The sequence below is a fragment of the Haplochromis burtoni genome, unplaced genomic scaffold (assembly GCF_018398535.1).
Source record: "Haplochromis burtoni strain Fernald_Lab_line unplaced genomic scaffold, NCSU_Asbu1 Contig_385, whole genome shotgun sequence".
NCBI classification, from domain to species: domain Eukaryota; kingdom Metazoa; phylum Chordata; class Actinopteri; order Cichliformes; family Cichlidae; genus Haplochromis; species Haplochromis burtoni.
In genome coordinates this window covers 185,442-207,081 of record NW_024582746.1, presented here as the reverse complement: position 1 = coordinate 207,081, position 21,640 = coordinate 185,442, and the positions used below count along the sequence as shown (strand labels likewise).

Sequence of the window (21,640 nt, the reverse complement as noted above, 5' to 3'; positions counted from 1 at the left end):
GTGTGACCACCATTTGCCTCATGCAGTGCAACACATCGTCGCATGGAGTCTATCAGATTGTCAATTGTGGCCTGTGGAATGTTGGTCCACTCCACTTCAATGGCTGTGCGAGGTTGTTGGATATTCGTGGGAACTGGTACACGCTGTCGTATACGCCGGTCAAGCACATCCCGAACATGCTCAATGGGTGACATGTCCGGTGAGTATGCTGGCCATGCAAGAACTGGGACATTCTCAGCTGCCATCTGCCCTGAACAATGTGAACCATGATTCATCCGTGAAGCGCACACCTCTCCAACGTGCCAGACGCCATCGAATGTGAGCATTTGCCCACACAAGTCTGTTACGGCGACGAGCTGGAGTCAGGTCAAGACCCCGATGAGGACGACGGGCATGCAGTTGAGCGTCCCTGAGACGGTTTCTGACAGTTTGTGCAGAAATTGTTTGGTTGTGCAAACCAATTGTTCCAGCAGCTGTCTGGGTGGCTGGTCTCAGACGATCTTGGAGGTGAACCTGCTGGATGTGGAGGTCCTGGGCTGGTGTGGTTACTAGAGATGGACCGATCCGATATTACGTATCGGTATCGGTCCGATACTGACCTAAATTACTGGATCGGATATCGGAGAAAAATAAAAAATGTAATCCGATCCATTAAATATCACGAAAGCACCTCACAAAACTTGCAACACGCCGTAACTCACCTCAGAACGTTAGCACGTCGGAGCAGTATGCATCACGTGATAGAGCGGCTGTGGCATGCGGGACCTGTCGGTGGTCTGGATAGCATTTGGAGCTTCGCTAGCAACCCGGCATTTCATCTCCGACAAAGTTATCCCCGAGAGAAGTAAAGCAAGTGTGTAAGTCCATCTCTGAATGTTTGTAAAGCATTCCTGCGTTAAGCTTAACAACGATATATGGAGCGACTGCCTCTTCTTGCTGCTACTTCAATCATGAAACTGCTTAATGATCAGCTGATCGGCTTTTCTGTCGCGAGTCCGTCTCTCTTGTTTGTTTTTGGCCCACTTTGCACCAGAAAGAGGAAACCAGCGGCTGAACAACAGCAGCACGTTTAAGCTTGATCAGCTGTTGTTAGAATTTATTTAATATTACTTTCTACTCCAGGATCTTTTTCTACGTAGCTGACGGCTGGTAACTGTGCAGGGGCGGATCTAGCAAAGTTTAGCCAGGGGGGCCGATAGGGCATTAACAGGGAAAAGGGGGCACAAAGACATACTTTTCTTTCTTATTCTCATTTAAAATGTCGAGCTTTTAATAAATAATTATCTGACACCCAAAGTTTTAATTTGATGTAAAATGAATAGAAGTCAATTACTGTATATAGTGACTATTAAGTCTAATATATACCCTAGTAAGCTATAGTACTTTTTCCTTTGGGAAGGTACCATCTGTGCAGTCTGCAATTTTGTTGAAGAAAGATGTTGAATCTATTTAATATTTCTTGAAAAATAATTGATTTCTGTGCATTTTTTTTCACACTGCATCAAATTAAGGTTGATTACGTCGATTAAGCATCATGAGGTGGAGCGTGAGGGGTGGTTCCCTATTTTTTATTTATTTATTTTTGTTGTTGCTGGGAGTTGGAACCCTATTAGTTAGGTTGCTTAATATTTACGCTAAGTACTCTTTAAAATACCAGAATAGGGAGGATGGTGTAGGTTTAAGTTTATTAGATTGATCAGTATTGCTGAACTATGAAATATTTTTTTTTTGCATACAGGTATAACAGAATAGCTTTAGTGTAGTTGTTGTTTTAAACTTGAGTATGAACTTATACAAAATGCAGCAAGATATTTAAAAAACAGTTTTGTTGATTAAAAAACACTATATCGGATTCATATCGGTATCGGCAGATATCCAAATTTATGATATCGGTATCGGACATAAAAAAGTGGTATCGTGCCATCTCTAGTGGTTACACGAGGTCTGCGGTTGTGAGGCCGGTTGGATGTGCTGCCATATTCTCTGAAACGCCTGTGGAGACGGCTTATGGTTGAGAAATGAACATTCAATGCACGGGCGACAGATCTGGTTGACATTCCTGCTGTCAGCATGCCAATTGCACGCTCCCTCATTGCTTGTGGCATCTGTGGCATTTTGCTGTGAGACAAAACTGCACATTCCAGGGTGGCCTTTTGTTGTGGGCAGTCTGAGGTACACCTGTGCACTACTCATGATGTCAGATCAGCATCCTGATGTGGCACACCTGTGAGGTGGGATGGATTATCTCAATATAGCAGATGTGCCCACTACCACACATTTGGACTGATTTGTGACCACTGTTTGGGAGGGATGGTTATATTGTGTATCTGGAATGAATTTTAGGTCTCTACGTCCATCCCATGGGGAATGGGAGCAGTAACAAAGGTGTTGCGTTTATATTTTTGTTGAGTGTATATAATGATGGCTGCCTGTAATGAGGGGTGGCAGTCAAATGGTATGCTACATTTCCCTAAGTATGTTAGTGGGGGAGCCAGGGCTGCTCTTAGTCACTGATTCTGTTCATTATTTCTATGGATAGAATTTCTAAGTGGGGACAAGGGCCAGAAAACTTCCACTTTGGTGGCCCTTGGTCTCATCTCTACTTTGTGTAAATCTTGTGGTTGTGCGGACTTCATCAGATGGTGGCCTCTAGCTTTCACTGGAGCAGTTTTCAGCAGCAGCAATGACAATTAGCACCTCCGAGTTTGAGGCAATGGTCGTCAGCCATTAAAGGGAAAAAACACTGACAATGACAGTCTGGCGACCTGTCCAGGGTGTACCCTGCCTCTAGCCCTAAGACAGCTGGGATAGGCTCCAGCGCCCCCTGTGACCCTGAAAGGGATAAATGGAAGTGAATGGATGAATGGACACTGACACTCGGGGTCAGGGACAGGTTTCTGCCCCAAATGGAGAAGTTTAAAATATCTCTGGGTTCACGTATGAGGGGAGAAGGAAGCAGGAGATTGATAGATGGATTTAGGCTTCACCAGTCCATCATGACAAAGAGACATCTGAGCACTTCATTATTTCTGTGACTTATATGATCATTGCAGAGGCCTTTGTATCACATGGACAAAATTTGAAACTGTTCTCTTCATATTTAGCAGGTTAGGGTTTTGTAATACAAATGCAAATAAAATGAGTGTAGCTCATTTGTGTTCCTTTGGCTTCACCTCAGCATCCAATGATTTTATACAAGACAGTGTAAGACAGGTGTACCAGGGAGTCCTCATCCTCAGAAAGGATGAAACTTGCATAAGTCGTCTTTGCCCTGCTGCCCATGTTACAGAGAATCAGGAATTTTGATTCGGACTGTGACGCTGTAAATGAAATGTAGCTTAATTCAAAGTTATTCATCGCAGAAACTTAACAGCACCCCTCATTCCTCCTTCCTCTCGTGTGTGTGTTTTACATGTGCACTCCTGTCACCCCTCAATATGTGCTCCCCTTTTTCTGCTTAAAGTATTTCATGATTTAGTAAAGTGTGCCTCATCATAATGCCCCATTTTCAAATGGCTTTTAATGGCTTATGTGGATCTGTGTGATGCCAGGATGTGTAGGAAAAATAAATTATGTCGGTTTCTCTAGAGGCTGTTACAGGATGCCACAAAGCCAATCCACCCACCAAACTAGCAGTTAAACATCGCCAGGACCCTGTGGAACATTAATGCTCCAGCCGTCATCAACGCCTTCAATCATTATTCCCCTTGTTTACGTCATTTTGCAGTTAATGCAGACTAAAAACAAACAGCGGTTATGTCTAAAAGTCTCAGAATTCATAGTTGGTAGACCACTTGAAGTCACAGAGGATAACAGCACAGGCTTGTTTCTGTGATGCTTTAAAAGCTGGCAGATCTGTCTCCAACTAAAGAGATTTACTGCATGTTTATGGGTTTGGTCCTTTTTTGTCTTTATCAGCTATTAAATCAGACTTCAAACACATACGTTGCCCGTGGAGAAGATGCAAAGTAGTACAGCACTCCTTTGTGTTGTAAATATTTGCAACTGAATGAGCTGAGTTGCTGATAAAAACGTCTGTTATCTCGCAAATGTTTTTGATGGCATATCTTTTGTACCTATAAGCTGTTTGTTTTGGCAGGCATTAGACTGCGAGAACTCCTACACCACACATCTTCAAACCTAATTAGACTGACGTAATGAGACGAATGCTGCTTCGCACATGTCTCTCAACATGCAAACTTCTAAATGTGCGTCTGGAAGAATCAAACAAAGTTAACGCCAGAGCACACATGTTCGTCTTTGAGCGCAACATGTGGGGAAAGAATATGGAAACCGAAATGCGAGGGGGTTTGTTGTGTGTGGGTGGTTATAAGTTGTGTCAGGCAGATGGAGAAGCTCCGTCTGTGAATTTGTGTCCCATGCAGCCTCCCATTGGTACAACCAGTATAAACATCATATTTGGGAGAGAAGGTGGCTGCTAAGTGGTTGCTGTACTTCAGCAATGGCTTTTGAGGTGCTGTTTGAGCCTTTGAGTGGACATCACAGCTTCTTATTATTCAGTATACTTACTGCTTTTGGCGCAAATGATCTCTTTTTAAATCCTTTTTGCCAGCTAGTGGCGTGCTACAATGTCGTCCTGAGGGCATTAGTTCAAAGTCAGAGTAAAGAGAGTTCTCTGTCTCACCAATAGATGGGGCTTTCCTTAAGACAAACTGATGATCCAGCTTGTCTAGTGAAGTTTAGATCACCATTCATTTTTCCAGCAGTTCTGACAATCCCGTTCTGTTTGTTCCACAGTCAGGTTGACAGTGAGCATAAGGATCCTTTCCATCAGTCCAAAGCCTCATAATGTCCTGCCAAAAAATGATCTCTGATTAGTTTTGTTGTAAATGGAATCCGCATTAACCATAAAATTAATTGTGTCATCATACTATTTTAAGTGCTCTAGCTTGTGCTGCATGTGCGATTGTGTCAGCATGATGATTCATATGGTAAAAGATGAAGGCTTTCTGCAAGCCTTCATCTGTAGGATTTGAATCCATCTTACTTTATTGGAGAAGTTTAACTTCCTCACTCAGCTCACTTATATTGAGCCTTTTGTGCATTGCAGGGAGTGACACAGTTAAAAAATCTGTGGACACTACTGCTTCAAGTAGCACTCAGACCAGGGCACCTGTGTGAGGAAAAAATCCACAGAGATGTTTTATCAATTTTTCTGAGTTTTTTTTTTAGCTTCACCACATATGACCGCTGTAGCCCTGCCCCAACATTTAAAATATCAAGTTCTGTGTCTTGTTACATTTAAGCTGATTCCTTACTAAAAGACACATAACACATTGAAGACAACGCAGTTGCCAAACAGCCTGTGTACAGATATGACTCAGTGTCCTGATGCTTTTTGATGAAGAGAGAAAAGAATACAGAGCAAGCGCACATTTAAAAGAGAGAAAAAGCTAGCAGGCTTTAGAGGGCTGACAGGGAATTGCAGCTCATGAATCATCATTGCCCGTTGGACGTCTGGCTGAGTTGCCCAGCCTGCCCTTTGTATGGCCCTGACACACTGCGCTGCGTAGAGCGCTAAGACCTTTGGCCTGATCATAAAAGGCCTATTAAGAGGGATTGGCGGCTGGCCACCATGTTAATGAAGCGACCCGCTAGCTGCTGTCAAGGATGGCAAAAATCCCCCTCATAACTGCAGCCTCAGTGCGCCTTTGTACAGCTGAAACATAGGTGGCAGTTGTTGCCTACACTGTGAGCGTGGGCCACACTGTACTATTGTCATTGTGTTTATGTGTAAATTATGCGAACGCTTATTCCTGTGTTTGTACCACATATCTTTGTGTCTTGCGTATATATGTTAGTACTCTGGGGGTGTATTTCTACCACTTACCAGCATACTGTGTACATATGGCCTTGTGTCTCCCCTTGAATCCGTGAACATGACATGCAGCGGATTGTGTAGGTGGCGTCACACTGCGGTCAGTATGTCGTGCAGCCTGATCCCAGGGTTGTGCGGGGGTCGGGTAATAACCACACAATGATGTTCTTTATGGGTCATAATGCTGATAAGCTCCATCCTCTGAGCCCTCTGCCCCGAGACATTTAGGCTCATTGAATGTTAAGTGTCATCACATCCTTTGTGCTTTGTGCTGACTGTCTGCCATCTTCTCAACAGATTGAGAATGTGGATGCCTGCCTCAGTTTCCTGGATGCCAGAGGAGTGAATGTACAAGGGCTCTCAGCAGAAGGTAGGAATAATACAAAATTTGAGGCCTGATTAAACTTAATTAAGTCGGTGGAGCAGCAGAAGAGAGATGTGGCTGTTGTATTTGTCAATTTCTAAATCTGGAAAATTAATTTGGCTTCAATGCGACCCATCCTCTGTGGGTAGGTTTCCATTTCTTCACAGTACCAAATGTTTTCAGAAACCTGGTTTAAGCCTGTTTCCGAGACATGTGAGTGTACTTCACGGTAATGGAATTTACCACACTGGTATCATGACAGCTTTCACTATGGCAGTGTAGGCAGTCATTAGGGCATCAGAGTGGATTGTGGGAGGATAAAAACTGCAGGGCAGGATTTGCCTCCTGACCATCAGGGTACACAGTACATGCTTCATAAGACACGCCAGTCTTATGAAGCATTCTACTCTGAACGGCTTCTGCCAAAGTGAACGATTGTCTGAAACTGTCTCACAAGGCTAGGGTTAGACATTCCAAACAATATATTAAGAATACATTTTACATTTGATTTGACTCTGCAGGGACACCTTATGGTTCCATGAAAAAGTATCTGTATGTACAACTGCAGTCAAAATGTCTTCAGTACAGCAAGCAGCACATACAGTGCAGTGAAAACTTATTTGTGCCATTTCTGTTTTCTTTTTTTGGCATATTTGTCACACTTGCATGTTTCAGATAATCAAAAATCATGAATAAACTGTGATTAAGCATATTTTTTAAAAACTGAATTAAATTTTGCAAGCTACACCAAGGTATGAATAATTCTATTCTATTTAATGTTTATAGCACCGAATCACAACAAGAAATCACCTAAATAGAACCTTTCTGAGAAAGTGAAGTAGGATAAAAGATAAAATAGATAAAACGCATCATGCAACAATCTAAAGAAACTTAAGAACAGATGAAAAACAAAGTCATTAACATCTGTCAGTCTGGAAATGGGTACAAAGTAATTTCTAAGGTTTTGAGGCTTCAGAGAAACAAAGTGAGGGCCATTTATCCACAAATGAAGAAAACTTTGGACAGTGGTGAGGATATCAGGAGTCACAGGCATCAGTGACTCATCCAGGAGGTCACAAAAGAACCCAGAACAACATCTATAGAACTGCAGGCCCCACAGTCTCTGTGAAGGTCAGTGATCATGATTCAACATAAAGAGTTCCGAAGCAAAAATCACAGCTGACCACACACACAGACACACACACACACACTGGAAAAAAAACTACTTGATGATCCCAACACTTTTGGTAAAATAATCCGTGGACTGACAAGTAAAACGCAAAACTTTTTGGAAGGTTTGCATCCTGTTTCATTCATGCATAAAACTAACACAACTTTTTATAAAGAGAAAATCATACCAACAGTCAAACATGGTGGTGGTAGTGTGACGAGGCTGCTTTGCTTCTTCAGGAACTGGACAACTGTCTGTCATTGATGAAAACATGAATTCTGATCTCTGCTAGACAAGGAGAAGGACAGTGAAACACACATATTCACGTTTGAACGACTCAAAAGAACAAGATGGAGTTCAGGACATAAAATTCAGACATAAAATCTGATTGTGATGCTTTGCATGACTTTTAACAGGCCGACCTCTACCCAAAATCCTTCAGGTTTGCTGAATTAACAAAATGCTGCAAAGAAGAGTTGGCCAAAATTCTTCCACAGTGATGTGAAAGACTAATTTCAGTCTTTGCTGCTCAGCCAGTTAGGTTTGGGGGCAATTACTTTTTTCATATAGGGCAAGGTAGGTTTGCGTAGCTTTTTTCCCCTTAATAAATGAAATCGTTGTTATTGTTACGTTTTAAAGTACGGAGATCTTAAAGAACATTTAATAGTTTCTCTGTCAGTACGTATTGGGATGTTTATATCATATTCATAAAGGTTTATACTCACAATGCACATCTACAAGGACCAGTGCTTGCTCCGACCCATGTTGTTTCTGCTCCCTTTAAATATTAATGGGCTGAACTTGCCCTTGACATCTCGAGCAGCAGAAATAGCCTAACAGGCTGACACACTGACCGACAGCTCTAAATTCTCCATGCTCAGTTACAACACTAAAAACAGCAAAGTGACTTGCTGGGCTTGGAATTTCAAAGTGGGTCTGTAAATATATGGGCTATTTGGTTACCCTGTTCATTGCTGTTGCTGATGCATTTCATTTGCTGGCTTCTCTTGGTCATTCTTCTATTGAGCATGTGTTGGTTGTGTTTGTGACTTGAATGAGACAGCCGTGTCTGCCCTCTCATGTCTAACTGAATTTGCCCAAGGCTTTCCTGGCAATATGCAGTCTTTATTATAGTTTTACAAGATGTGGGAATAAAATAAAGTGGGAGGCCTGATGTGCATACAGGAACCTAAAAACTACTTATTGCAATAACTATTCCAGAAGTCTCCTTGCATCTCACTGGTGGGAGGCTTTAAACCAAAGTTCCGGAAAAAGTCGTCTCATTGAAGAGTGTTTTAGTCCCCGTACAAACATTTCACCGAGGGGACTTATAGGCTTTAATGAAATTGAGTCCACACACTACAGAGGAGGATGATGGTGGCTTTTTTTTACTAAAGACTTGAGACAAAGAAAGACTTCCAATTAAAATTCAATAACCTAAGATCTCCCGGATGTGTTGGCACAGTGGAAACTGATCCCAGACATAAATCCTCATGACTAACTAAATCTGACATTTTTGCAAGGATACATTTCAGTCATTGTTGCAACTTACACCATCATCACCTAAAGCCTACTTAGCATCCATACTAGTTACACTAATATTATTAATATGTTTGAAATTGCAGCTTCCAATGTTTGCACTGCTACTGAGAGCATGCTGCTGTGTTGTCAACTTAAACATGTTATAAAGACAAACTTCATACACTAAAACACATGGTCAAGCTTGACCCTTTTGGACACAAAATATCTCAAAGCGGCAACATAAAGTTTTACCTCTTCAAATGCGATAATTATCTTCAGGAAGTTCAGTGTAGCATTTCCACCCTTAAAAGCAGGTGTAAAGCCCCCAAACACATGTTTCCTACACTTGATAATTGGTTACATTGAGGGGTACAGCAGGTCATTAAACACTCTTTCCAATGCAGGGTCTCACCCACTGAGCCTATTAAAAAGACAGGCTCTTTTTGGTTCTAGTGCTACCAGGAAACCTATAGTATGACCTACTCACCACATTAAAATCCTTTTCATTAGTGGCTTTAGAACAAGATCAACCACGGGTACACACTTGTCCTCTGATCAGAAGGCAGGGTCCAAGCCTTTTAAGTAGAGGTAGGAAAGGTAGTAAGACAAAGCAGTGCAATGATGGAAAACGTGAAAAAATTAGAAAATACAATTATTTAGAAAAAGCTTACGGAAGTAAAGAGAAGGCAGAAGCTGCTGATGAGAAAAGTGAAGGAGGCAACACAGGCTATTAGTGATGACATGTGTTGCCTAGCCTCGCTGTTTCATTAAATAACTTCTTCTTTAAATGCTCCAGAGCAGCATTTCTCCTGCTGACACTTGCTGGCATGAAGCAGGTATGGATCTCTGACAAAAAATGTCTAATGTGAGCTTTACCAAACTGCCATCAGTGTCTCACAGAATCCTGCAGTCTTCTTCTTTTTTTTTTTACTCTAAATGGACAGAAAAAGGTGACTCACCAGGAGAGTTTCACATCACATTTTGAGCCGGCACTCATACAGAGCTTTTGTTAGATGATAAGCTGAGTAATTTGTGTAGAAACTCTTGCCAGAAAAGTAACTGAAAATATGGCAGAATAGTGACGTCAGGAATTCATCTACATACCTAAATTCTAAAGACAATTTAGGTTACAACTGGTAGTCCTGCTTTCCTAAACAACACAAACATTTTGAAGACAAATCAGCCTTTGGTCGTGCACATGTTCACAAAATGATTGCTGTATTTACAGTTTCACTGCACTAGAATAAAATGTTGGTCCGTGAACATAGCATGCATGGCAGTCATGCTGGCTCCAAAACATGTCTGTCATTGCCAATTACCTCTAAAGTCATTTGCAGGGGACAACGCTGTTACACGGCTCTTTTAACAGATCTGGGACTGTCTAAATGGAAATTACCTGCTACATGATAATTTGAAAGAGGAACTAGATATTAAAAGCATGTGAAAAGACAACATCTTCTCAAAAGGGGGATAGAAATTAGCATTGCTGAATTGCGTGGTTGGTATTGTCACCTTGGCCCAAGCCTGCATCCTGTTAAAGTTTCTTTAAAGAAAATGAGCTGCTGAGTTTTCCCACAAAAGCATCGTTGGATCGATAAAGCATTATTCTGCTTCTTGTCCTCAACAGTATCATTTCAGTGGGGGCTGGGTTTTTTTACAAGTTGCAAAACAGTTTTAGTCCCAGTGCAGCAGAATCTGCAACGTTATTTTCCCTAAAGCACAGAAAGCGTTTTCTGTTCTGATTCTCTCAAAGGCCTAGTGTATATTACCACCTCTGGGTGTTAGAAAATAGGAAACGCCCCCAAGAGATTAATCTTCCCTAACTTTCACAGCCTCTGCAGCATAGCCACGGATGGCCGGGGGAATGTTTGTTCCTCACCAGATTGAAAAATGTAGTAAAAACCCTGTGTCAGCCACTGCCATTCTTCCCATTCCTCTGTGTGCCAGCTCTCGCTGAGGGTTTGGTATGAAAAGCCCATTTCACAAACGGGTGCGTTAGCCAGTGATCAATTCTTTTTCCTCATCGCCGACTGGATCCTACTTCAGCACTATGTCTGTGTGTGTGTGTGTGTGTGTGTGTGTGTGTGTGTGTGTGTGTGTGTGTGTGTGTGTGTGTGTGTGTGTGTGTGTGTGTGTGTGGGAGTCTGTGAGGGAAGCATTTGTTTGAGTTTTGTCTGAGATTAACTCAAAAGTGTTCAGGGTAAGATTTACACTATAGACTTATTGATTAGAGGATTCTTTCTGTTGCCTCTTCAGCATATTTAAGCAGTTACTTTATCTGCAGCTCTGCTATTTGTTGAAGATCCGATATCCAAAACGTGAATTCTATCTTATTATTGTTGTTTGTTACTGTTTTCTGCTGTGAGCTCATTTTGCAGCATGAATATGGTGATTCATACGTGGTTATCGGGGCCGCTGTTTTCTAGCTTGTTTCATTTTAGTTGTCATTCAGATAATAAAATCCAAACTGTTCATTCTTCCTTTTTATCTCACGCATTTGAATGGTTTTGCCTTCATCAGTACACAGAAATGTGTCACTTCTACCCTCACCCAGCAGCACATGCAGTCACTTCCTTATTTCATGGCGAGAGCAGAACTATAAACAAAGTAACTCTTTTATATTTTTGGCTGCTTGTCCAACAGACTTGTGCCAGTAATACATCAGAGTAGTAGTTCCCTACTGGTCACCGCTCCTAAATTATCCAGCTGTGCGTAGCTCGGGTTAGAGATGCTTTATTTGGATCTGCAGTATAACAGCTGGACCTTCTTCTGAGCAGTGGCCTTAATCATTCCTGCTAAATACAGTTAAGTAACTGAAGTGCTTATTCTATAACTCTGTGTATCTTTATGTAATTGCTCTTTTTAAATACTTATGTTTGCTTCACAACAGCTGCTCTTGAGCTCTGTCCCTGAGTGTTTTTTTCTTCTTCCACAATCAGCATATGCTCGTTTTATAGTGCTTGAAAGTCAAAATACATGTTCTGGGAAAATGTTATCTTTGGCTGATTACTTTCACTTGCAGAAAATACTTTAATTCCAAGAAAATGCATAGGTAGATTTAGAGGATACATGGATGCAGGCAGATCGCACATGTTTGCTCTGCGTGTACGCTCGCGATGACTGAGATTGAGACTGAAGTCACATTTCTATCCATAGAGAATTTGATTCTGTAGGTCCATGGCCGTATGATGGAGGAATTGTTAAATAACTAACACGGCAAACACTTACAATCCATTTTTACCTTCCAGAAATCAGGAATGGCAACTTAAAGAGCATCCTGGGTCTCTTCTTCATCCTGTCACGCTACAAACAGCAGCAACAGCAACAGCAGCAGTATTACCAGTCCCTGGTGGAGCTCAGCCAGCAGACCAGCAGCACCACATCATCTGCCAGCAGCCACAAATCACAAGAGATGCAATCCAGGTATGTTACACTAAACATGGACACAGATTTTCATGCAGATCAGTCTTTGTTTTGCTTCCCTTGTGCTGCCTGCCTGTTTGGGATGCATGCTTGATGTTGCAATATTCATTGATTTATCACTTTCAGATGCTCAATTAGGTCCTGTTACAGTTTTTCTAAACAGAAAACTGAGGGATGTGACCTCCTCTCTGCGGTGCAGGAAATGAATAACAAGATACAAAGATGATGATTAAGGTTTTTGCTGCAAGTTAGCTGACAGAAAGCAAAGAAGCTACATTAGTCAACTCAATTTGATTTATATACTGTAGAGCTTTTTAAAACAACACAAGCTGACCCAAAGTGCTTAATGAATTATTGAAATCTTAGTCTCTGATCTCACTACAAAACACACGCTCCTCACAGAGTTGAGAAACCAGACTTGGCACACAGGTACATCTCAGACCAGACTCAGGTTCTAATCTGACCATCCATTGAACAGAAATCTAATCTAAGCCTGTGAGCCTGTGTTTAACAAACACATGTGAGAGTATCATTGATCATTTTTTGTGCCTGACAAAACATAAATGCCAAACATTTGCTTTATAAGCACTTCAGTGCAAAAGCTGACAGCATCATTTAGTACTGCCTAATAAGGTGGCAATAATAAGCTAGAAGATGTTGCAGAGCTGTTTCATGGCTTTTCATCAGGTGAGTACCCCATGCTTGTTGTATGTTTATTTAGAAATACGGTATAAGAAGACGTGGATTATACAGCAGAAGTGTTGGCCTACAGAGGGATGAGCGCTGTAAAAGGCAGCAGAAGCAAAGAAGGCCTGTACTTGTGTGATGTAAATAGACACAGCAGCATTTAAAAGAAGGCCTGAGATGCCACACATGAGCAGCATTCCCCCCCGGCCAGATCGAGTTACTACACAGCCACACGGTTTGGCTGCGATGTTTTCTATTAGTGTGTAACTGTAGAGAGAGAGTATATGCATTAAACCAGTGCAATAACAGCGTTAAGTCTCAGTATTTAAGGAGTGGGCATGTGGGTAAGATGATACTGTTGAGAGCTTTGACTTCACTGTGTTTGGTTGAGTTAGGAGATGGTGGCAGTGGGGTCAGTGTATCGTGTGTTAGGGGGGTTATTAGGGGCACAGCTGCCTCCCATTCCCACCCTCTTTATTCACCCCCACAACAGGTGGTGAATGCTCTCACTCTCTCGCTTTTGAACACACACACACAAAACAGCGAATTGTTGGAAGCACATCGCTGTGTCAACCTAGTTTCAGACTTGACGAATCAATACATACACACTTAATGAGCCATTACAGAAGCTGCACATTTCATCATCTTTTTTTAGTTTAGATCTCAAGAAAGAATTTGTTTCAACCAAAGAAGTGTCTCAGATGATTTCCATGTATACCCTCACTGTCTCTCTTCTGCACTAATAAGTGAATAATGTTGAAGGCCACAGTGGAGGTCAGTAGAGATGGCACGATACCACTTTTTTATGTCCGATACCGATATCATACATTTGGATATCTTCCGATACCGATATGAATCCGATATTGTGTGTTTTTTTAATCAATAAAACTGTTTTTTTAATATCTTGCTGCATTTGGTATAAGTTCATACTCAAGTTAAAAAAAAACACTAAAGCTGTTCTGTTACACCTGTATGTAAAAAATACACTGCATCCAAAATATTTAATAGTTCAGCAACACTGATCAATCTAATAAACTTAAACCTGCACCATCCTCCCTATTCTGGTATTTTAAAGAGTACTTAGTGGAAATATTAAGCAACCTAACTAATAGGGTTGCAAACTTCCAGCAAAAAAAAATAGGGAACCACCCAAAAATGCACAGAAATCTATTATTTTTCCACAATAATTAAATAGATTCAACATCTTTCTTCAACAGAACTGCAGACTGCACAGATGGTACCTTCCCAAAGGAAAAGGTACTATAGCTTACTAGGGTATATTAGACTTAACAGTTACTATATACAGTAATGGACTTCTATATGTTTTACATCAGATTAAAACTTTGGTTGTAAGATTCAGATAATTATTTATTAAAAGCTACACAGTTTAAATGAGAATAAGAAAGAAAAGTATGTCTTTGTGCCCCCTTTTCCCTGTTCATGCCCTATCAGCCCCCCTGGCTAAACTTTGCTAGATCCGCCCCTGCACAGTTACGTCAGCTGCGTAGAAAAAGATCCTGGTGTAGAAAGTAATATTAAATACATTCTAACAACAGCTTATCAAGCTTAAACGTGCTGCTGTTGTTCAGCTGCTGGTTTCCTCTTTCTGGCGCCAAGTGGGCGATAAACAAACAAGAGAGACGGACTCACGACGGAAAAGCCGATCAGCTGATCATTGATCAGTTTCATGATTGAAGTAGCAAAAAGAGAGGGAGGGAGAGAGAAGAGGCAAGTCTTCTCTCTCCCTCGGTTGGTAAGCTTAATTCTGGAATGCTTTACAAACATTCAGAGATGGACTTACACACTTGCTTTACTTCTCTCTGGGATCACTTCCTCGGAGATGAAATGCCGGTTTGGTAGCGAGGCTCCAAATGCTCAACCAGACCACCGACAGGTCTCACAGGCCACAGCCGCTCTATCATGTGACGCATACTGCTCCGACGTGCTACGGTTATGAGCCGAGTTACTACGCCATGTCACAAGTTTTGTGAGGTGCTTTTTTGATATTTAATGGATCGATTACATTTTTTATTTCTCTCCAATATCCGATCCAGTAATTTAGGTCAGTATCGGACCGATACCGATACGTAATATAAAAATCGGCCCATCTCTAGAGGTCAGAGGATCAGTCCATGTCTGTCTGTGAAAAATAAGCTATCAAAATGTGACAACATCCATAGCTGATTGAAGACAGTCTGCAAAGGTCAGAAGGAAGGATGGAAATGAAGGAACTGATTGATAATGTTGCTTTCAAATCAGGAAAAATATTGTGTTAAAAACAGTGTAGAGATGCAACATAATTTGACCTGTCATCAATTGAAATCTCATGAGCTGTTGCTGGTTTTTAAAGCAATGTTTTAAGAAGGTCCCACAGTTCTGAATTGTGTGTCTGAGTGTCAGTGTGTGAGTCAGAATGAGCCAGTCATGAACGCATGACTCAAACATCATAAACGGGTGATTTAATGTTCTCAACCAAATTCCCAGAGTATCACTTTCCATAATTTACTGTATGTCATTGGCAACACGCAGGATTTATTTCTCATATCGCAACAACGTAATTGTTCATTCATTCATTCATTCATTGTTAGGGGTTTTGTTAACCGCAACGATAATCAGATAATTAGACTTGTGTTAAAGTAATATTCTGAGTCGAGTATCATAGCTTCATAGTTTCAGCACATGTACTACTATATTTTAATAATACATTACACACATGAACAGGAACATTTCACTGTATATTAAAGAAACACAGACTCCATGAAGTTGAGTAATTACCACCAGAGCACAGGGAGACATTTACTTTTCATATTATGTCTAATTCAGATGATATTAAAGCATTGTAAGTTTCTTCTGTGTGAGGTTTCATGTCTGGCTGGTGCAGGCTCCACTTCCTTTTCACTCTCAAAACATGGAAATGTAATTAAATCTATTCATGGAAATCTACTTTAATTCTCATTCTTGCAAGCTCCCGTAAGCTCCAGTCGACCCTGAAGATTTAACATGTCTGAATGGATTTTGTTTTAAAGTTTGCAAAAGATCTCTTCCTCAGAGATACACACACATATATACACACTCACACACAGAGATTCATTTGGGCTGCTGCTCATCTGTAGTTGTGGTATGGGAGCTTTCTATAGACAGCACCTGCTGGCCTAGCTGGTGTCTCCAGGGCAGGGGATGAGATGAGTGTGACTCTGTATGTGTTTAAGGGGAACTCCCCATAGGACACAGCACGACAGCCCGGAGCCACAGTCTTTCAGTCTTTCAGTGCTCTACAAGGCAGGGGGGCCCAGGCCTGGCAGGGCACAGCAAACCCTCCCTCTTTAATTCGCCATGTCCCGGGGCAACCACGTTGACCCACTGGTATGGCGCTCCTCGCGTCTGCCCACCGCTGTGTCTCGCGACAGAAAGAGCCGCTTGCCATACGGGAGAGCAAGCATCCTGGCCAAGATTGACTCATCTCATAGGTATAGTTGGATCTTGTGTGTGTGTGTGTGTGGTAGCATCCAGGCACTGGACAATATTTGGAAATTACACGATGACATGAGGAGGATGGATTAGTCTCAGTGGCATCATGAACTGGTAAATTGTTCAGTTCCTCTTGTTTGTTGGTTTAGTCTTTTATATGACATGTTTAATGTTTAGCTTTTTATTATAGGCTGTTAATATGGACACGATGTTTGCCAGTGAGAAGTTGAAATGAAGTGTGTTCAAGACATTAGTCTGTCAACAGCTTATTTAATGAATGGGATACTACACTGTAAAAACCCAGTTTTGTACTGTATGTATTTGAAGCTAATTATCCATGCTCCAGCTCCAATAGTGCTATGCACCTGGTTGGAAATTTTGTTCTTGATTTTATAGCAATATTTAATTTTATACTGTGTCCTGCAGAATGTTCCAATCCAGTGGCAAAATATGCAGTTTTTATGTTATTCTGGACACGGCACCACATTTGGTCATGTGGCATAATGCCTCTGAAGATGTGGAATACTGATGAATTTGCTGTTTGCATCTCATCTTTTACCAAGAGGTGGTTGGTTTTCCTTTACCCATAAATGGGTAAAGGAATAAATGGCAGGTCAGAAATCATTTTTGCACATTGCTGGTGCTTTCAACCTCTTACTGAATGGTGTGTTACTTTATTGGTGTTGTGATATTCAAGTTCCTCAACTACTTGCAGCATGTTGCTTAGAAACTGCTGCCTAGCCAGCATTATTGTAAAGTAGATGTGGAGTTGATACGTGCTGAATTAGGTATGTGGCTTTGTGTGAGATACTCAAGCTTGAATGCTCTTTGTTTGAAATTCATCCCCCGATGTCAAGGTCAGATGACATCTTATTACCTGCTATCATCACAGTGATTCGAGCACACAGATGCCTCACGTTTTGGCTCTGAAACCCATCAGCTTTAGTTTGTGTCTGACCTCAGCGATGTGGCTACCAGGAAGCTGAAACTGAAATTAATAGCACAGCAATGGTATCCAATATGGCTTGCATATGCACTGCAGTGTCGCGGACTATTAAAGAGAGGCCACGTTGATGTATGTTGTATACAATGAAAAGTGACAGACTGTAATCCCCCACCCCTCTCGTCTCCACCACCCCTATTCCATCACCATTTCTTGATCCTGCCCTCATGTGTTCTGGTGTTTCTTTTTTCCACACTGGAATGATCTTGAATGTTGTGGGTTGGATAAGCACCCCAGGCTGGAGACTATACCATTGCCTTCATGTTTCATTACATTTAATATTGGAAGTGAGGGTAAGGATGGGTCTTGTAATGGAAAAAAAACACAACACTCTAGTTTTTTTTTACTGTCCATATACTGCTAGAACTATAGCCTGCTCCCGCATTATTTTTCCTTTTCGTTATACTCCTGCAGCTTCTGTTGCCTTTAGATATTACCTCATCCATGCCTTTTACAGCCCTTTACCCTGAGTATGGGTAAAAAGAGAGAAAGGACAGAGAGCAGAAGGACAAAAGGTTTTCTTAGAAAGAAATGCAATGCACAAATTTAGAATCCACCTTCTTTTCCCCCCAAAATGCTGATAAAGCACTTTAGCATGTGACAGGCTCCACTAAACTGTCACACCTTGGCTTTTTTGTGCAGTAAAGACCTCTTAGAATATTTACAGGAACACTTACATGCTACTAGGAGATGACATTGTGGGTGTCTTGTTGCGAGTATTCACTGATGTATCATTTATTACATAGTTCATTATTAACATGATGCAAAGGTGCTCGTCATTATAATTGCGTTCTACTCTCTGCTCAGGAGCTTGTTAGAATAACAAGGTGTCATGAAAACCTGCAAAGGCAATTAGAGATGTACTGCAGCTCTGCATTCATCACAGGTGGGTTAAAAAGGAATTTAATTGTCTGGAGCAAGAGGTGTAAATGGAGAAAGATGAGAGAGAGAAATGGAACTTGTAGTAAAGATGGACAGTTGAAAAGTTAATAATTTAATAAAAGGGCCTAATCCTTCATAGTTTAACTTATGAACAAAATGATTCTTCTGCTCTCATTGATTCTACAAAATGATGTATGTGTACTCAGCATATTTAATCAAATCACTGCAAAAAGGCCTAGACCAGCCTATTATTGTACTTCTACATTTTTAGGCCAAATTCTGTTAAAGTAGGAAACAGCTAAAGATTTTGCTGAACCCTAATCCTCATTTCTGTAGTATATAATTGTACTGCAGGTTTTGTAGTCATTTCTTCTTTAAACCAGTTTTTTCTTTTTTAATCATCTTTTGGTGGGTGTCACCTGTGCCTGAAATATCATAATGTAAAACCTGTTAGCACTTTTTCATAATCAGTTTTATGAATAGCTGAGTGGTGCGAACTTACAGAAGATAGTTGCTGTGCCTCATTCAATGACCCAGTATAGGTAGTTTATTGTCCGTCTTGTCCACTTTCAGTCACCAGTGCCAAACCAGCAGCCCACAAACACAAAACAGAGAAGGAGTTGTTCTCATTTGTCAGAAAAGAAGGACCTCTAAACAGACTGCTGGTGTTTGCTGCTTCCTCTGTCCTTCAGCCGAAGCAGCTCTGCAAACTCTGAGTAGAGGACAGATTCAAGGTTTTACTACTGAACTTCATCTTGTTCTCACTCATCAAGACAATGATTGGAAAGCTCAGGTTTCTACCTGTGTTCAGCCTGTGAAAGGTAATGTTAGTTCAAAGGGTTTCTTCTGGGAACTAGCTTAAATTTGTCTAATATGTAGCAGTTAAATGTGTCTTCCTTACAAAGGGCTAGCAGCTGCTAGCAAAGCATTGATTTGGTTAGAATCCACAATTATTGTGGTCATTGAAAGTTTTGTCATTTTTGTTTGTTTTATTGTCATTAGCTAGTAACGTGGTTCTGCCATCACATATGCCTAATTGAACATTTGATGTTTATTTTTTATCTTTCATTTTTGTAATTTTATCTATTTTATATGCTTTTATTTAACATCATTTAATCATCAGATTATTGTTTAGTACACTAGTATGTTAACATCTTGGTAGCTAAGGAGTAGGTAGCTAATGTTTCCATTGTTTTAAGTCTATTTTCTCACTAAAAAACAAACAAATGACGTAGGGGCTAACATTTAAAAGCAGGTCAGATCACCATGGTAATTGAGAAGGACTTTACCAGATATACAAATGGTCAGTAAAAGCACATCTTTATTGAAAATACATTCTACAAGTTGCTTAATTACAAACATGTCAAACATGAATAGAGTTTCCTTCCTGTAACAGTCATTCCCATCTCTGCCAATGACTAACTGTGACTGGTGCTGTGGGTATTTCCTTTGCCTCTGTCTTGTGTGTTTCTTCAAACCATGCCTTCAGAAAATTGTTTGTGAAAGTTGTTATGTGTGTGTGTGTGTGTGTGTGTGTGTGTGTGTGTGTGTGTGTGTGTGTGTGTGTGTGTGCGTGTGTGTGTGTCAACAGCCCTATAAATGGATTAGGAGATGTTATTGGCCTAGTCATAAGTGTGTGGTAACAAACATGTGTGAGCCATCATGTGAAAAATCAAAGAAATGTGCACTGGCATGCTACAGTATTTACCACATGCTTCTTCTCTTCTTTCCCTTGGTCCATTTCTCTCCCCTCCTATGCTTACATCTGAATGGCTCCCCTCTCACACGTTATTACATTAAGACATGGATTAAGAAAATTCCAGCAAGTCACTGGTCTTGTTTCTTATCTGACTGTGCTAACAGTGTTGCCCATCTTCTCTGCTTTTTCCTCAGTCTCACAGCACGATATGCAAGTCCTCCAGGCCACAGTGGAATAGGTTCACCACAGAAGAAAAACACCAGGTAATTATGGAAAAATAGATCTTTAAATGTCTTTATTTTATTTGTTAAGCTAATTAATATGTGCAATTTAGTTTTTTTTCCAGGGAGGGCTTTGAAGAGCTACTCTCTCCACAGTCAGGTCAGAGGTCAACAGGCAGAACACCTTATAAGAATTTTGTGTTTTGTTCTTGGGTTCTCAGGATGTAGCTGCAGTAGCTTTATGGTAGTTTGAACGAATGTGTGACAGTGAAGAGCAGAATGTGATGTGCTAAATGTTCGTGTGCGTGTGCCATTATGTTCCCACATGAAATACAGACTCCTTAAACATTATGAGTCCATCACAAAAGGTGTGTACTCACTACATGGATACAGTATTTCTGTAAAGATGCTTGCTAGGAATTTGTTTCTAAATAAATATGAGTAAAACTGGATGCTACCTCCTGTTGACAATCTCACAATCTCAGTCTCAGTGAGATTACTATTTAAGTGGAGGATTCAGTTATACCAGTGCACAGAACCTGATGCTTCGGAGCAGACAGTGCTTACCTTTGGGAGCCTGTGCTGCCTAAGAAATGTTTTTTGCGTATTGTGTCCCTTAGCACTTTTAAACATCTTGACAAAGATGCTGAATAAATAACTACAGTGTTGCAAAGCACTTTGATATAGCTGCTAGGCAGGGAACCTGTGTCCTGTGTGAGCTGGTAAACAGCTCTAAACATGAGCATTAAGGGTGAGAAATTCATTCCCAGATATGGGCAGACCAGAACAACAAAGATAAAAGGGATTTTTCACATACATGTAAGACATACACTTTAAAATGTAGCCACACGTGCTGCATGTGCACAGCCTCCTTCAGCTGTCTGATGCTTGCAGCATTTGTTCCAACTCAGAAGCAGTGGGAACCAGCACGTTGGCAAATAATTCCTCTCCAGCCACCACTGAGCAATGGCAAAAATGCTGCAGCCAGCAGTTCCAGCCCTATGGGTGATAATCTGCCCTCTCACATCACTGCTGCTGCCGCTCTGCAGAAATAGCTCTTTTATTCCCCACAAACAGATGAAGATACACATACGCACGCGCACACAAACAAATCACTTATATTAGTGAGCGGTGACAGTGCAGGCACTCTTCTCTTGCCATCTGATTTCCATTCAAGGCTGATTACCACAGTTAATTACTTTCTTGCCTTCTGAGAAGTTATTTTTAATCACCACGAGTTGCCTCCTCTGTTATCCCCGAAGCAAGAAAGTTTTAGCAATTCTAAAATAGAAATAAATTGTTGTGTGTCTTTCATGCTGCACTGTGCTGAATGTGGTGAGGAATGTTTCCCTCAAGGTACTA

At 41.0% G+C, this 21,640-nt stretch overlaps 1 protein-coding gene across 1 annotated transcript in view; it reads left to right on the top strand.

The window, feature by feature from the left end:
• The window catches only part of nav3 (neuron navigator 3), a 206,524-nt gene that overhangs the window by 70,948 nt on the left and 113,936 nt on the right, over positions 1-21,640 (top strand). The window contains exons 4-6 of the mRNA XM_042212662.1: positions 6,137-6,209; positions 12,144-12,318; positions 20,252-20,320. Coding sequence (XP_042068596.1) covers positions 6,137-6,209; positions 12,144-12,318; positions 20,252-20,320 — 317 coding nt within the window. The remainder of the gene's footprint in view (positions 1-6,136; positions 6,210-12,143; positions 12,319-20,251; positions 20,321-21,640) is intronic.